Below are 19161 nucleotides of genomic sequence, written 5' to 3'. Positions count from 1 at the left end.
ATAAAAGCGAAAATTTCCACAAAGTATCCCTAAGAAGCCAAATGAGGAGAAAATTTCTTACAGAAATGGTATTTTGAGAAAATTTCTCATAGAAATGAAATTTTTGTAATATTTCAAATACACTGAAGAAAAAGCATACTCGTTTCCAAAGATTTTGTCTTTACTTTAAAAAAATTGGCATTGATTCCGAGCCAAAGAAGCGTAGAATACAAGTAAGGATACTTTTAAGACACAATTCTCTTTTAAATTTAGGTTTTGTGTACTTGCTTCTAGGAAGCAAATTTTAATTTTTCGCTTTCTCAGCTTTTTTTCTTCATATGCTATCAAAGTCCTTTAAAAACGAGTTTACGGCAACTTTATTTTCCAAATTAGGACTCGACTTCCAGTAGAAATTATGCTATGTTTGAAGTAAAAAACTTCTTTAAAATAAAATTTTGAAAAACATGACCCATATCGGAACGATTTTTTGCTTTGTAGTCAAGATGAAAAAAGACAACAAATTTAAAGACAATTTCATTAAATTTAAAGAATTTTTCTGAATTATTAAAGTCAAGTTGACCTTAGCCTATACATTTTTTCTTTCATGTTAAGATACCCATTTTTAAGTCAAATCACTTAATTATAAGGACAATATGACTTCATTGAAAAGTTTATCGACTTTGGACAAGGAAAATAACTTTATTTTAGAGAAATGCGTCTTCTATGCTAAGCAAAATTTGTATTCGCACATGAAATCTTTGACCTCACGACAATATTTTTTCAGTGTACAAATGATATTTTTTGTAATATTTCAAATAAAAATGAAATTTTGCAAAAATTTTCTATAATTGCTATAGGAACGAAATGTTGCGAAAATTTTCTATGGAAAAAAAATGTGAAAAAATTCCTATAAAAATTAAATTTTGACAACATTTTCTATAGAAATTAAATTTTTACAAAATTTCCTCTAGAAATTAAATTTTAACAAATTTTTCTATAGAAATGAAATTTTAACAAAATTTCCTATAGAAAGGAAATTTTGACAAAATTTCCTATAGAAATGAAAAAAATTGAAATGTAGGATATGAAATGAGGTGAATTTTCTTTTGAAAATTTCCATATGAAACTTGGATGAAGTTTGGCTTCCTCTCCAATTGAACAATTGATAGGAATGAAATTTTAAGAAAATTTCCTATAAACCAAAATATCCTGCAGAAATAAAATTGTGAGAAATTATCCTGCAGAATTAAAATTTTGACAAATTTATAGAAATGAAATTTTGTAATGAAATTTTGAAAAAAATTTCTATGGAAATAAAATTTTGATAAAATTCCTATAAAAATTAAATTTTGAGAAAATTTCCTATAGAAATGAAATTTTGAGAAAATTTTCTCTAGATATTAAAAATTTTCTATAGAAATGAAATTTTAACAAATTTTCCTATAGAAAATAAATTTTGACAAAATTTCCTATAAAAAAGAAATTTCCTATATAAACGAAATTTTTACAAACTTCCCTATGGAAATGAAATTTTGTAAAATTTCCTTTAGAAATGAAATTTTAACAAAATTTCCTATAGAAATTAATTTTTAACAAAATTTCCTATAAAAATAAAATTTTGACAAAATTTCCTATAGAAATTAATTTTTAACAAAATTTCCTAAAAAAAGGAAATTTTGACAAAATTTTCTACAGAAATAAAAAGCAGCCCGACTAAATTTCAGGCTCAGTTAGACTATTCAGTCCATTGTGAAACAGAAATAAAAAAAAACAAGTATATACGGCCGTAAGTTCGGCCAGGCCGAATTTTATGTACCCTCCACCATGGATTGCATAGAAACTTTTACTAAAGACTGTCATCCACAATCGAATTACTTTGGTTGTGGTATCTTAAAACTTCTTAACATCGTTTTCTGGCACAATGTACCAAATTTCAACTGACTCGGATGAAATTTGCTCCTCCAAGAGGCTCCAAAACCAAATCTCAGGATCGGTTTATATGGGGGCTATATATGATTATGAATTGATATGGACCACTTTTGACATGACTGTTAAATATCATATACTACCATCACGTACCAAATTTCAACCAAATCGAATGAATTTTGCTTCTCCAAAAGGCACCAGAGGTCAAACCTGGGGATCGATTTATATGGGGGCTATATATAATTATGGACCGACGTGGACCAATTTTTGCATGGTCATTAGAGACCATATACTAACACCGTGTACAAAATTTCAGCTGGATCGGATGAAATTTGCTTCTCTTAGAGGCTCCGCAAGCCAAATCGGGGGATCGGTTTATATGGGGGCTATATATAATTATGGACCGATGCGGACCAATTTTTGCATGGTTGTTAGAGACCATATACTAACACCATGTACCAAATTTCAGCCGGATCGGATGAAATGTGCTTCTATTAGAGCAATCGAAAGCCAAATTTGGGGGTCCGTTTATACGGGGGCTATACGTAAAAGTGGATCGATATGGCCCATTTGCAATACCATCCGACCTACATCAATAACAACTACTTGTGCCAAGTTTCAAGTCGATAGCTTAACTCGTTCGGAAGTTAGCGTGATTTCAACAGACGGACGGACGGACATGATCAGATCGACTCAGAATTTCACCACGACCCAGAATATATATATATATATATATATATATATATATACTTTATGGGGTCTTAGAGCAATATTTCGATGTGTTACAAATGGAATGACAAAGTTAATATACCCCCATCCTATGGTGGAGGGTATAAAAATTGAAATGTTGGATATGAAATGGGGTGAATTTTCTTTTGAAAATTTCCATATGAAACTTGGATGATGTTTGGCTTCCTCTCCAGTTGAACAATTGATAGAAATGAAATTTTAAGAAAATTATCCTGCAGAATTAAAATTTTGAGAAATTTATAGAAATGAAATTTTTGTAATATTCCCTATAGAATTGAAATTTTGAGAACATTTTGAATAGAATTAAAATGTTGTCCAAATATCCTATAAAAATGAAATTTTGAGAAATTTTCGTATAAAAAAAGGAATTTTGAGAAATTTTCCTATAAAAATGAAATTTTGACAAAATTTTCTATATAAATGAAATTTTGACAACATTTCCTATAAAAATGACATTTTTACAAAACTTTCCAATAGCAATAAAATTTAGGCAAAATTTTCTATAGAAATGAAATTTTGGAAAATTTCCTGTAGAGAAGAAATTTTGACAAAATTTTCAATAGAAATTAAATTTTGACAAACTTTCCTATAGAAATGACATTTTGGCAAAATTTCCTATAGAAATGAATTTTGCAAAATTTCTTATAGAAATAAAATTTTGGCAAAATTTCCTGTAGAAAGGAAATTTCGACAAAATTTCCTATAGAAATGAAATTTTAACAAAATTTCCTATAGAAATGAAATTTTAACAAAATTTCCTATAGAAATGAAATTTTAACAAAATTTTCTACAGAAATGAAATTTGGATAAAATTGAAATGTAGGATATGAAATTCAGTGAATTTTCTTTTGAAAATTTCGATATGAAACTTGGATGAAGTTTGGCTTCCTCTCCAATTGAACAATTGATAGGGATGAAATTTTAAGAAAATTTCCTATAAAACAAAATTTCCTGCAGAAATAAAATTTTGAGAAATTATCCTGCAGAATTAAAAATTTGAGAAATTTATAGAAATGAATTTTTTGTAATGAAGTTTTGAAAATAATTTCTATGGAAATAAAATTTTGATAAAATTCCTACAAAAATTAAATTTTGAGAAAATTTCCTATAGAAATGAAATTTTCAGAAAATTTTCTATAGAAATTAAAAATTTTCTATAGAAATGAAATTTTAACAAATTTTCCTATAGAAAATAAATTTTGACAAACTTTCCTATAAAAAAGAAATGAAATTTGGACAAACTTCTCTATGGAAATGAAATTTTGTAAAATTTCCTATAGAAATGAAATTTTAACAAAATTTCCTATAAAAATGAAATTTTGGCAAAATTTCCTTTAAAAATGAAATTTTGACAAAATTTCCTATAGAAATTAATTTTTAACAAAATTTCCTATAAAAATGAAATGTTAATAAAATTTCCTATAGAAAGGAAATTTTGACAAAATTTCCTATAAAAATGAAATTTTGACAAAATTTCCTATAGAAATTAATTTTTAACAAAATTTTCTATAGAAAGGAAATTTTAAAAAATTTTTGTAATATTTCCTATAGAATTGAAATTTTGAGAAAATTTCCTATAGAAAAGAAATTTTGACAAAATTTCCTATAGAAATGAAATTTTGAAAAATTTCCTATAGAAATGAAATTTTAACAAAATTTCCTATAGAAATGAAATTTTGACAAAATTTCCTTTAGAAATGTAATTTTAACAAAATTTCCTACAGAAATGAAATTTGGATAAAATTTCATTTCAATTATTTTCTACACTCAAAAAAAAGTTTACTTGGATTCAAAGATTTTGACCTTCCTTTAAGGATTTTGGTATTGATTCCGAGCCAAAATATGCGGCTTCTTTAAAATGAAGACATTTTTTACGGACCTCCCTGGCTTTAAATCTAGGATCGATAAAATTAAAATTGGATACAGATCTCATTCATCGAATTTATATTCTCTGCGATATATTAATAAAGGTATTCATTTACACACAAATTTCAAAAGTTTCAAAATCCAAATTATGCCAAGTCCTTCACATTTAAAACTGTTTTCTTAATGCTAAAAAAACTTTAAACCAAAAATGCAAATCCTTAAAATAAGTCTTAGCCTATATTTGAAGAATTTTTAATCTTAAATTTAAAAAATTCAATATGTCAGTTGAGTTAAAGACGATTTCTTTAAATTAAAAATGTTTTTATTTTTTTATTTTAAGGAACATTTACCTTACTTCAAAGATCTACAACTTCAACAGAGGGACGCAAAATTTCAAGATTTGGGTACTAAATTTAATGAAAAAAATTTGAAGCAAGGATTATAAACTTTCTTTTAATTAAAATGTCATTATTTTAAAGAATTTTGTCTTTAGCATTGCGTAAATTTCGACTCCTACAATTTAAGTTGCATAATCTTCCATATAAGGTCAATATTTTTTTAAGTGTAGTAGTTCAGATTAACATAGATCGTATATGACGCACCTGTTCCTTGTCTTCTTGACTGCGCGGCCATAGTGTTAGGTTGACGAGTATTTCACCCATTGCTCTTTCAGGGTGGCTGACATCTTGAAGCGTTAAATTGACATCTTCTGCTATGCCCAATTCCAATTGAGTTAAATCGATTTTTGCTGATCCCATGAAATCATCTTGTAGGCCCCAATCATAGTCGAAGACCTGCAAAGAAAAAACGACAGAGATGACACAGAAAATAAAAACAAAGAAATGTTAATTAAAAGTTTGTTTCTCAAAGTTTTTGGGAAATCTGACAAGTTAAAGAAAAATACTTGGAAATTTAACTCAACGAAAATTTAATAAAGAAAAATAATTTTATCGAGAACTTGACCAGTTACATTTTATATGAAAGTATATATTGGTAATATATTTTTTATTTGATTTGATTACTTAATTTATATATAAATGATAATACATTTATTTATACGAGGACTAGCAACTATAGATTATTGGCCTAACATGTACACTGAAAAGCATGTCCGGTTTCAAAGATTTTGTCTTTACTTTAAAAATTTTGGTATTGATTCCGAGCCAAAGAAGCGGAGTATACAAGTAAGGATACTTTTAAGACACAATTCTCTTTTAAATTTAGGGTGTGTGTACTTGCTTCTAGGAAGCAAATTTTAATTTTTCGCTTTTTCACCTTTTTTTCTTCATATGCTATCAAAGTCCTTTAAAAACGAGTTAACGACAACTTTAATCTCCAAATTAAGACTCGACTTCCAGTAGAAATTATGATAGGTTTCAAGTAAAAAACGTCTTTAAAATAAAGTGTTGAAAAACATGTCCTATACTTGAACGATTTTTTGCTTTGTAGTCAAGATGCAAAAATACAAAAAATGTAAAGACAATTTCACTAAATTTAAAGAATTTTTCTGCATTATTAATGTCAAGTTGACCTTAGCCAAAACATTTTTTCTTTCATGTTATGATACCCATTTTTAAGTGAAATCACTTAATTATAAGGACAATGCGACTTCATTGAAAAGTTTTTCGACTTTTGGACAAGGAAAAAATCTTTATATTAGAGAAATGCGCCTTCTATGCTAAGCAAAATTTGCATTCGTGTTTTAAAGACATGAAATCTTTGACCTCACGACAATATTTTTTTCAGTGTATTAGAAATTAATTCATTGAGATTTGTAATTTTTTTCCAAATCAATTTCAGATATTTTGTCTATATGGAGGTGGTGACGGATATAAGAACATTTCATATGGTGTGTACACTCAAAAAAAAGTGAACCCTATATTTCACTAAAGCTGATTTAACTCTATTTTAGTTCATGGAATTATTACGTTTTAATAAAGTTTCCCTGACGTTAATAATTTTTTGCGTACGTTAGTTAACAAAACTAAAATAGAGGAAAAAATTATACGCAAAGGAAGTATAAAGATTAACTAAATTCGGGTCTCCCACAAAATAGTTCTGAATTTCTTAAAATTTGTAAAATTTACCAGTAATTAGCCCATCATGAACTTCGTATGGTACTAAAGACATTTTTGCAATTTTTAACTCCAATTTTTTCCTTCAAACTTCGAAATTTTCTTAAACAAGTGAAAAAAATGAATTATGTCTAATAAATTTTCTTGAATTTATCGAAAATCATTTACTTAGTTTTGTGAAATCGGGGTGACATCCGCGTGTCTATTACAGTTTAGTTAAAATTTTCTAAAATTAATATATTTTTTCTAAAACTAACTAAAATTTTCTTTCCTGGTGGGTTCACTGTTTTTTCAGTGTATATAGTATCTAATGCTACTAAAATAACTACAGCATACTTCTAGGCTCGATTATTAATGTGGACATTTTATCCGGGAGAATTCAATGAGGTGAGTTTTATTCATTTAGTCTCCACATTATATGGGTTAAGCTAAACATATGACGCCTAAAGGTATGCTATATGATTTCGAATATCACGTGTATTAGACTGTTTGACTTTTCCGCTTTACTATTTGTTTTCACTTGCCTTTGTATGCCATCATACATAAATTTTAATATATTTAGTTTTAAAATTCATTATTAAACTTAAACCAAGGCCAATGGATAATTTCAAATAACAAGTACTTGTGGTCCTCCTACAAAAATAATTATGTGTATATTTTGGTATCTATCTATGCAAGGGTCATCTTCAATATGAGTTAGGTAAATTCCCCAGGGAGATATTTGACATTATTTTGAAAGCGTTTAACATTTAAATATTTCCACAACATTAAATATTAAGGACAAATTTGGATGGATCTACAATTTGCACAAATGAGCATTCAACACTAAATGTCACTTGTTGTTGAATAGATAGAAAAAGAAAAATTGGTCATAGTTGCCTTATAAAAATTGTAAAAAGGTTTTTTAAAGGATATCATAAGCGTCATCATCATTGCATAGTAGTAAACAAAAGGAAATGCTGGAGTATTTCTAGATATACTCACTTAATATTTACAATGATTCACTTGACTATTTGCTCTTTTCTTTAAGACTACATTTCGTCTGCTTTTCTTTTGTTTGTCTGTGTCCTTATGATTCTTTGTACGTTATTTGATTGAAATGAAAATATATTGAAGTTTTTATCTTTCTTTACTCAATGATAAGCTGTATTGCATTACATATATCCATAAAATAAAAAAAGTATATCTAGGAGTATATTATACCCTCCACCATAGGATGGGCGGTATATTAACTTAGTCATTTCGTTTGTAACACATCGAAATATTGGTCTAAGACCCCATAAAGTATAGACAAAGGGTGATACGGTCAAAATTTGGTCAAGGGAAAACGCGTGTAAATCGGTGAAATTGTTTATTTAAAAAATTAAATTAAATTTCTTTTTCAAGTTCAATTAGTATAAAATTCAGGAGAAATATTCAGTTAGGCTTTCGCTTTTCCAAATCCGAATTGCCGGGCCTCATGCTTGACACCTGCCATCAGATTTTGTACAGCCACCTTGTCCACCTTCTTCGCCGCAGAAAGCCAGTTTGCCTTGAACTGCTGCTCGTCCTTAGCAGTTTTTTGGTCTCCTTTACGTTCCGCTTGACAATAGCCCAGTATTTCTCAATTGGGCGGAGCTCTGGCGTGCTGGGAGGGTTCTTGTCCTTGGGAACCACCTACACGTTATTGGCGGCGTACCACTCCATGGCCTTTTTACCGTAATGGCAAGATGCCAAATCCGGCCAAAACAGTACGGAACAACCGTGTTTCTTCAGGAAAGGCAGCAGACGTTTATTCAAACACTCTTTCACGTAAATTTCTTGGTTGACAGTCCCAGAGGCTATGAAAATGCTGCTTTTCAAGCCACAGGTACAGATGTCTTGCCAAACCAGATATTTCTTTGCGAACTTTGACAGTTTTATGTGCTTGAAAATATCTGCTACCTTTCCCCTTCCTTTTGTCGTATAAAACTCCTGTCCCGGAAACTGCTTGTAGTCGGCTTTGACGTAGGTTTCGTCGTCCATTACCACGCAGTCAAACTTCGTCAGCATCGTTGTGTACAGCCTCCGGGATCGCGCTTTGGCCGTCGTATTTTGTTTATCATCGCGATTTGGAGTCACTACCTTCTTGTAAGTCGATAGTCCGGCTCGTTTTTTGGCTCGATGCACGGTTGTAGACGATACACCCAGCTTATTTGCGGCATCTTGGAGAGAGAGGTTAGGGTTTCGCTTGAAACTACCGGAAACTCTCTTTGTCATCTCAGCGGCTTCCGGTTTTCGATTTCCCCCCGATACAGACTTCCTGGCTGTCGACAAAGGTTCCCCAAACACTTTAATTACATTTGGAACGGTTGATTTGGCAACTTTTAGCGATTTTGCCAGCTTTGCGTGCGAGTAGCTCGGATTTTCGCGATGCGCGAGCAAAATGTTGATACGCTGCTCTTCTTGCTTGGACGGCATTTTGACAACTGAAGAGTGAATTCCAAAATTTATTTATTTATTTATTTATTTATTTCATATTTATACTTATAAGTAAATTACAAGCATAAAGGATAAAGCTATGACAATGGAGGTCTTAAGCTTTAGCGACTGCGTATTGAATTCCAAAATCAAAATAGGAGCAACATTCTACACACACACACCTTCAAAATGAGGGGTGTTCAGGTTTTTTAAATGCAAAATTGAAAGATATACGTCAAGTTTATATTGACCAAATTTTGACCGTATCACCCTTTATTCTGGGTCGTGGTGAAATTCTGAGTCGATCCAGCTATATCCGTCCGTCCGTCTGTAGAAATCACGCGAACTTCGTAACGATACAAGCTATCGACTTGAAAATTGGCACAATTAGTTGTTATTGATGAAGGTCGTATGGTACGGAAAATGGGCCACATCGGAATACGTTTACGTATAGCCCCCATATAAACCGATCCCCAGATTTGACCTCCAGAGTCTATTGGAGGGGTAAAATTCATCCGATCCGGTTGAAATTTGGTACAAGGTGTAGGTATATGGTCTGCAACAATCAAGCAGAAATTGGTCCATATCGGTCCATAATTATATATATCCCCCATATAAAACGATCCTCAGATTTGACCTCCGGAGATTCTTGGAAGAGCAAAAATCATCCGATCCGGTTGAAATTTGATCTATAATTATATAGAGTCCCCATATAGTCCGATCCCCAGATTTGATCTCCGGAGCCTCTTGGAGGAGCAAATTTCATCCGATCGGGTTGAAATTTGGTACGTGGTGTGAGTATATGCACTAAAAAAAAGTGAACTCTCTATTTCACTAAAGCCAATTTAACTTTATTTTAGTTCATGGAATTATTATGCTTGAAGAAAGTTTCCTCTACTCTAATAATTTTTTGTGTACGTTAGTTAAATTAACTAAAACCGAGGAAAAAAGTATACACAAATGAAGGATAAAGATTAACTAAATTCGTGTCTTCCACAAAATAGTTCAATATTTCTTTAAATTTGTAAATTACTACAAATGCGTTTATCATGAACTTCGTATGTCACTAAAGACATTCTTGCAATTTTGAACTCCAAATTTTTCCTTCAAACTACAAAATTTTCTTTAGCAAGTGAAAAAACTTAATTATGTCTAATAAATTTGCATGAACTTGTCGAAAAATATATACTTATTTTTATGACATCGGCGTGATGCGAGCGTTTGATATACTGTTTAGTTAAAATTTTCTAAAAATATTCAAAATTTTCTAAAAATTAACTGAAATTATTCTTCCTGGTGGGTTCACTATTTTTTCAGTGTGGTCTCTAACAACCATGCAAAAATTGGTCCATATCTGTTCATAAATATATATAGCTCCCATATAAACTAATCCCCAGATTTGATCTCCGGAGACTCTTGGAGGAGCAAATTTCATCCGATCCGGTTGAAATTTAGTACGTGGTGTAAGTATATAGTCTCTAGCAGATATGAAAAATATATTCCATATCGATCCCCAGATTTGACCTCCGGAGCCTCTTGGAGGAACAAAATATATCCAATTCTGTTGAAATTTGGTACAATGTGCTAGTATATGGCCGCTAACGACCATGCCAACCTTGGTCCAAATAGGTCTATAGTTCTATATAGCCCCCAGATAAACCGATCCCCAATCACACAAAACTTGGTCCATATCGATTCATTAGTGTATATAGCCCCCGTATAAAGCGACCCCATATTTCAATTCTGGCTCTCTAATTACCGTGCAAAAGTTCATATCGGATTGTAATTATTTGTAGACCTTGTAGACCGGTATATATAATACCGGTCAAGAATTGAATTGTATGCCTATTTAATCTGTTTTTTTTTTTTTTGGTGTAATATATAATATATACTACATATGGACTAAAGATACCTTGCTATCGGCAAGTATTACCCAAGTAATTCGATTGTTGATGACAGTCTTTAAATTTATAACTTGAAATTGAAATACGAAATTTATTTTTGTCTCTTACATTTCCGTCACTAATTTCACAGCAGAATTAAGAATTGTACAATACGTTGTGTTACGTTAAGTTGATTATTAGAATAAAAAACAAGTATATACAGCAGTAAGTTCGGCCGGGCCGAACCTTAAATACCCACCACCATGAACCAAATATTAGGGTTTCCTTTGAAATTTCAGGAGGGCTTAGGACTTGGGGACACTTCCCGAAGATAAATTTAAAGATTTCACCTATGAGGACTATATCAGATTCTGGATTTATAAGAACCATTTTTGTTTGAGTTTTAGAGGAATCATTAACATCTCTTGTAAGTGTGCAAGAAAATTATAAAATAACGTCTTGATTTGAAATCTTAAATCTGTAGAAGTAAAATCTGGAAATTTTACATTGAGTTTCAAGCAATATTCATGATCAGTGCGCCTTCTACATCCTCAAGAAGTGAAGTCGGTCTATATGGAGGCATTACCAAATGGACCGATAGAAACTTAATCCGATACACGTTTTTGTGAGTCTAAAATACCAGAATATTTACAATTTCAGGCAAATCGGATAAAAACTACGGTTTCTACAAACCCAAGGAGTTAAATCGGGAGATCTTTCTTATGGGGGCTATACTAAAATATGGACCGATACTCACCATTTTTGGCACACCTCTTTATGGTCATAAAATACCTCTAGATTTCAAATTTCAGGCAAATTGGATAAAAACTACGATTTCTATAAGCCCAAGAAGTAAAATCGGGAGATCGGTCTATATGGGGGCTATACCAAAATATGGACCGATACTCACAATTTTTGGCAGACGTATTTGTGGTCCTACAATACCTCTAGATTTACAATTTCAAGTAAATTTAATAAAAACTGCGGTTTCTATAAGCCCAAGAAGTAAAATCGGGAGATCGGTCTATATGGGGGCTATACTAAAACATGGACCGATACTCACCATTTTTGGCACACCTCTTTATGGTCATAAAATACCTCTAGATTTCAAATTTCAGGCAAATTGGATAAAAACTACGATTTCTATAAGCCCAAGACCCCAAATCGGGAGGTCGGTTTATATGGGGACTATATCAAAACCTGGACCGATGTAGCCCATCTTCGAACTTGATCTGCCTGCAGACAAAAGACGAGTTTGTGCAAAATTTCAGCACGATTGCTTCATTATTGAAGACTGTAGCGTGATTACAACAGACAGACAGACAGACAGACAGACGGACAGACGGACATCGTTATATCGTCTTAGAATTTCTCCCTGATCAAGAATATATATACTTTATATAGTCGGAAATCGATATTTCGATGTGTTACAAACGGAATGACAAACTTATTATACCCCGTCACCATTCTATGGTGGTGGGTATAATTAATTACTTTTCTGAGAAATGAAATTTTACGCCAATGAAGATTTCTTTTTTTTTATAAAAAAAAACCAGAACAGAACACAAAATTATTCATAGGAAGATAGCAAAATTAAATATTTTTCGTCTGTTAGCAAATCTATGTACTTTCTCCTTGTTAAGAACATTGTTCTCCATGATTGTCTATTATCCTTTGAAGCTAATATTGAACATCTATCCATTTCCACCCATTTCTTTCTATTTGATTCAACAAGTTATGTCATTTATTCAATATTCGACTTTCGACGAAAAGGAAAAAGAGAAGCATAAACTTTAACATAATATATGATAGTCTTCTTATTCGACCATGTTAGGAAAAAATAGGAATGATTGAAGAAATTTTTTGTGCTTTTTCCTAAGTGTTGTCCGCAATTTGCTTTTATCCTTATGGCTATTGAACTAATGACAATATGATGAAGGTTCATTATTTATTTGAAAAATACAAGAGAAATTCCACAAGAAGGTTGAAAAAGGTAGACGATAAGTGGTAGTTAATATCGAAGCGGTAGACCCTCTTCATCAATTTGAAGAATTTTTGTACTATGATACTTGAATGGACATGAATGAGAAGATTCTTAAGTTAAGAAGCATTTTAAATATAACACGAGTCAAGGTCTGATGTACAAAAAAATTAGATAATCATACAATTGTTAAGGATTCGTGGTTGAGGATTAAAACAAATACATTTTTCTGCATTTAAATATTACTACTCTGATACTAAAATCTTAGAAATCTATACTGGATGATATTTTTCAATCAAATGTTAGCTAGAACTACAAGAGTAGCTTAACATCAGAGGAAAAATATCTTTACCAAAGAGGAATGTTCTATACATGTATGTTGGTTTTACACTGAAAAATATATTGTCGTGAGGTCAAAAATTTCATGTCTTTAAAATACGAATGCAAATTTTGATGGGGTAAGGTCAACTTGACTTTAATAATTCAGAAAAATTCTTTAAATTTAATGAAATTGTCTTTAAATTTGTTGTCTTTTTGCATCTTGACTACAAAGCAAAAAATCGTTTTAAAGACGTTTTTTACTTGAAACATAGCATAATTAATGCTGATGGTGATTTAAAGCTTATTTTAATTTCAGTCAATTTTTATCAGTAATTTTTTTAATTTTATATTTCAAAATATGTCTTTTCCGTGAAGGAAATTAATTTGTCGACATCAAAATTTGGAAATATTCTCCAGTATTTTAATATGGTAATTGAAGGGAGTCTGTTGTTTATTTAAATTAAGAGTGCTGTTGTGTTAATACATAGTCGTTAGACTTTTCAAAAGAATATCCTAAATAACAATATTGATTAAAAAAGGATCAACGTCAGCTTCATAACAATCAAATTCTATATTTGGAAATGTAGTTGTCTTTCTTAAGCTTTTATCACAATGGACTGAATAGTCTAAGTGAACCTGATACATCGGGCTGCCACATAACCTAAGCTTTTGACAGTCTATTCTGAATTTATGTATGAAAAAATGTCGTCAATCAAACTCTAAACTACCCGGTAATAAAAGCGTCGCCAAAAAAGTAGTGAATATGTTCTTTTGGATCCGGAAGTGGTGCAAAATTGGCGCAGAAGCGATGAATTTAACATGGGCTTGTCATAGGACGGATGTCCACCATTTCAGTAGCCTTTGCACTGAATTTGCATCACTTCTTAAGGTGTGATGCGAATTCAGTGTTTTGGATGTGAATTAAGAAAATATGTGATATTTTGACAAATAAATAAATTTAAAATTTTTTAATGATTTTAATACATTCTTACGCTTGCGAGTTATTTTCAAAAACTCGCAAGTTTTCTAGAATGGATTTAACATTTTTTTCTGCAAAATTTAAATAATTTGTATCATTTTATTAATTCTTCATCTGTTTTTAATCTATTTGAAACAAAAATTTTAAATTTTCCATTAAAATTATGAAAAAAGCGAGTTATAAAAAAATTTACTCAAATTAACTTCCTGTACACAAAAAAAAAATTTTTCTGATTCAATCACGAAATTAATTGATCCAATTAATTTTTTAATTGAAATGTCTTCAATCACGAAAATGATAGTATCAATCACAGTTTTAATTGGGCATAGTAAAAATTCTGGATTAAAAAATTAATTGATTTCATTACCAAATTTCAATTAATTTTTTAATTGATTCAATTAAAAATTTAATTGATGCAAAACTCAATTAATTTAGTAATTAAAAAAGGTAACTATTTTCAATTACATTCTGAATTAGCTTAGAATTTTTATTTGGATTAACAATTGATTGTTTGAAAAAAAAATTTAATTAAAATTTTAAAAAATGTTCATCACTTGTTTTAACTGACTTAGTCTTCCGAATTTGATTAAAAGTTAATTGTATCAATTAAATTTTTAATTAAAAATTTTAAAATTTTCAATCATTGACTAAATTAACTTAATGTTTCTATCTTGATTAAAAAGTTAATTGTACCAATTGTTTATGCCAAATAAACACCATTCTTTTCCCCATTTTTCATTATCGTCTAACATTGACTTCCCTATTGGGATTTCAATAAGATACAGCTAAAAATAAATCGATAACAATAAAAATGGCAACTAAACTTAACGATACTGTCAAGCAATGTCGAAGAACAACTTCCGTAAAAAATTGAAAATCATCCTCTCTGTTTGAAATCAACATCCATACTGGTAAGAAGTCCAATGAAAAGAAATAAATCCAATTTTGTACAACCCATCTAAAATCAAACCTTTTGTGTTTTCTTTCGTTCCACTGTACTACTATTGGATCGTTTCCTACCATCTGGAGTACAAAGTCAACTATTACTCCAAATAGATTTGACTTTATTTCGGCTCACGAGATTCCACTTCTAACAGGTTGATCTTACTCCCACACACATAAAGTTTTTGGTCCACTTCGAAACGGATTCCATCAACTCTGTGGCAAGCGCTCTCTGAGAATTCAACTCCACGTATTGGTCTACTCATCATCATCGTCATCATTGAAAACAGGTTAGTTGACGTTTTCTGTTTTTCTATATTTCATTGTGCAAGTAGAACTCTGTGTGATAACAACATACGCGGAATAATCGAGTTATATTTGAATTAAAAAGGAGAAATAGAACAGAATTATATTCTTGAATTTCGGAAATATTGCTGATTGCGAAGCTAATTTAAATTTCTGCCAGTTTGCGCTAAAAAATTTTTTGGAATACGACATGAAAGCCAGGTGAAAATTGCTACAGATTTAATGAGTTGGAAGAAATAATTGCCGGGGAAAGAAATCGAATTAGGACGATTCGAGCCGGTTATCATCAAGGGCTGCCATTATTCGTAATATACGTAAAACTTTTCATATTCTTGGTTGCTTGGGGAGTCGCAAAATTTTCTGAAAGAAAAATAAAAATTCCCTATACCCTCCTGTCCACGTGCTTTCAGTCCTCTTTTATATGACACATTATGTATGCCCATAACAGAGGCCTGCTTTAATGGTTAACATGGCTCTGTTATGAAGTCATGCTTATGTTATTTTTTCCCCTTTACAGCTCCATATATCCATAATACTCATAGTTATAACATTTCCATGCTCTCCATTTGCACTCTCCTTTATTCATTTTCCCCTTACCTCTAAACAAGAAACCCGTAAGCGCCTTTACCCCTCCTATTGCACTTGCAACAAAACATTTTTTTAAGCCGCGGTATTCAACGTTTCCCCTTCACATATCACGTTCCCTCCTATCTACCACCAAATCCCCACTACAGTGCAACCTCATCCACTAATATAAATACTGATATTCTCCAAATCGTATTTTTTTTTGTATCAAGTTCTACAATTATTTTTATTTTTTTTTTGAAACTCTTTACTCTTATTCTGTAGAATTTATTTCATATTTAGTATTTTCCTTCTGTGAGACTTATTTGGTATTTTATATTTTTATTCTGTGGGATTTATTTGATATACATATGAGTTTTCATTTAGGGGAAATTAAATTCGAGTTATATTTTTTGTGTTTTTTTCCGATGATTTCATGCTTTTGGATCGTTGAGGTGTGAATTTTTTATGTTGCTGTAGGCAAGATTCTGAATGCATGCGTTTAGTACAATTTATTATTTTCTCTGCAAATGATTTTTAACATACACGTATTTGTAGAGATCGCTCTGTAGATCTTTCCAAAATTTGGAACCAGTTTTTTTTTTTTTGTTCGAACACACCTTCGCTAGCTCACGTTTGCTCTGGGATTCTCTCAAGCATTCAACTACATTTGCATATAGCTTCTCCAATACTCACTGAGTATTCTCCGCTGTCAGCAGAATACATTTTTTAATCTCCCGTTCTCTTACTCTCTCCATCACAGACACTCACACTATCACATAGTGTGGGCACAGAGAGACTCGTCTCTCTTCCATTCTCTTAGCATCCATTGTTTTTTTCCTTCTTGTGGAACCCATTTTAGTTCTTTTTGTTTTGATCACTTTGATATTCCATATTATTCAAGGTCGATGCCCTTTACTTTCACTCCGTTTTCTTTTACTTTCGAAACAGCTGATCTGAGGCAAAACTAGGTCGTTGGGTTTTCTATCTATTGAATGCTAAGTATCTTTTTGTTGAATGAAAGTCGATTAGGATTGTCGGAACGGATTTTTTTTTGTTTTTTGTCAAACGAGGGGACAGAATATTAATTCGATTTTTTGTTGTATTATGTCCCTTAGGACTACTCACTCCTGGAGAAAATACATCTGGGTTTCATTTCTTTATAGTGAGATCTCATTATAATTCTGGTTAATGCATTTGGATTTGCTTTTAATCCTACAGTTTTAATACCGCCCTGTTTCTAAACAAAAAGTTTGTTTTATACCCAATATACATCATTGCATACGGAAAAGTATTACCAAATTTCTTTCAATTTGAATTTTGATTGGATTTCAGAAAGGGAATATGAAGGTGCCAGTTTAATTGATCAACTCAGGTTTTTTATTGTGATACAAAGTCAATCCCGAGATTTAGTTGTGTCACTCAACTATTTAATTGTGTCGATTAATTTTTTTAATTGACATTGGTGAGTGATACTATCATTTCTGTAATTGAGAAAACTTCAATTGAGAATTGGTTGGCTCGCCTCATTCCGTGACTGAAGACGCGAATTATTAATTTTCTGTATGATCATAGCTGTTTTCGTGTCGTTTAATTGAAGTTTCGTTCGATCTTGGGGATCAGGGTTTTATTAAACTGTGTTATACAAGTCTGTTCTCTCTTTTTCGTTATTTGATTTGCTTTACCATGTCCCTTAATCGATTTATCCGTATTTCGGACAGGTTGGTGGAATTTGAAGCCAACCTTAATGATAAGAATGCCCCTTTGTCGTCATCGCTCCTCCTCGAGGCACATCTAGAGGAATTGAAAGGATTGTGGGGAGAAGTCAAACTCTCCTACGATAAATGCCTCCAAGATATCGAGGCCGAAGGTGAGGAGGAGGATGAGGACAAAGATGGCGACAAAGGATTTCCGTCCGAATTGGAAACTGTTAAGGGTAAATTCCAAAGTGCCTATATATCGTATTGTCGGTGTAAAGTACGATTATGTGAGCTTTTATCCGATTTCTCTTCTCCAATGGCGAATCCAAGCCAGCAGCCTATCTCGTCAAATGTGATTGAAAACATTCCGATACCAGGGGCTCCGTCCGGTTTTAAATTACCGCCATGTGAAATCCCAAATTTCAAGGGCGACTTTTCAACATGGCCCACGTTTAGGGATATATTCACAGCAGTTTGCTTGAATAATCCCAGGTTGAGCTCCGTTGAGAAATTGTTCCATCTCAACCAGCGGACACAAGGGGAGCCTCATGATATTGTTGGTAAATTCCCCCTTACTAATGGTAACCTTGAGATAGCATGGAAAAGTCTTTCTGCGCGTTACGAAAACAAGCGGGTCCTTGTGAATATTCAACTCAAGAGTTTGTTTGGTCTCCCAGCCATTGCGACAGAATCTGGCGCTGCCCTAAAACGACTCCAAAGGGATATGAATACCATTATCTCACTTCTGAAGCAGTATGACATACAGGTCGACACATGGGACCCTATCTTTACATTTATATGTTCAAACCGTCTTCCAGATTCTACCCTCACCTTGTGGGAGCAAACTCTTTCCGATAAGACAGTTATTCCTAAGTGGTCCGATATGGATTCATTCCTGACAAATCGTCATAAGACTTTAGAGTCTGTGTTTGAAATCAGGAAACAGGATCCAAACTTCGCAAACAAATCCAAGCATCCAACTGGGAAATCTGGTCCATCGAATGTCAAATCATTCCAAACCAACGTCTCGGAACCGAAGTGCATTTTGTGCCCAAAAGAGTTCCATATAATTAGGAAATGTCCAAAATTCTTGAACATGGATCATACCCAAAGATTTTCTGAAATTAAAAAGAGCAATATGTGCATAAATTGTTTCTCGAAAGTCCACACAGTCCGGACTTGTAATAGTAAATACTCCTGTCGTGTTTGTGGGAAAAAACACAACACACTGCTTCATAATCCACAAAGTACCAACAGTGCCAATACTAATTCGAATGCAAAAGCAATTACTTCTACTTCTAAATCCATACAGTCCACGAATTCATCTAGAAGTGAGGTTGTGCATTCATGTTTTGCGGCCGGTTCTCAAGGGGTTCTGTTTGGTACCGCCTTGGTGAAAGTTTGTCATCGTGTTTTGGTTTATATCGCCCGAGCTTTGGTTGACTCGGGT

The 19161-nt window shown here is 32.0% G+C and overlaps 1 protein-coding gene across 3 annotated transcripts in view; it reads right to left on the bottom strand.

The window, feature by feature from the left end:
• Positions 1-19161, bottom strand: part of Mctp (multiple C2 domain and transmembrane region protein) — a 233955-nt gene that overhangs the window by 18051 nt on the left and 196743 nt on the right. For all 3 annotated transcript variants that reach the window (XM_075310584.1, XM_075310586.1, XM_075310587.1), the window contains exon 7: positions 5124-5315. In XM_075310584.1, coding sequence (XP_075166699.1) covers positions 5124-5315 — 192 coding nt within the window. The remainder of the gene's footprint in view (positions 1-5123; positions 5316-19161) is intronic.

This window comes from Haematobia irritans, chromosome 5 (assembly GCF_050003625.1).
Source record: "Haematobia irritans isolate KBUSLIRL chromosome 5, ASM5000362v1, whole genome shotgun sequence".
Lineage (NCBI taxonomy): Eukaryota > Metazoa > Arthropoda > Insecta > Diptera > Muscidae > Haematobia > Haematobia irritans.
Note: the sequence above shows the minus strand (reverse complement) of the source record. Positions and strands in the feature narration are given on the sequence as shown.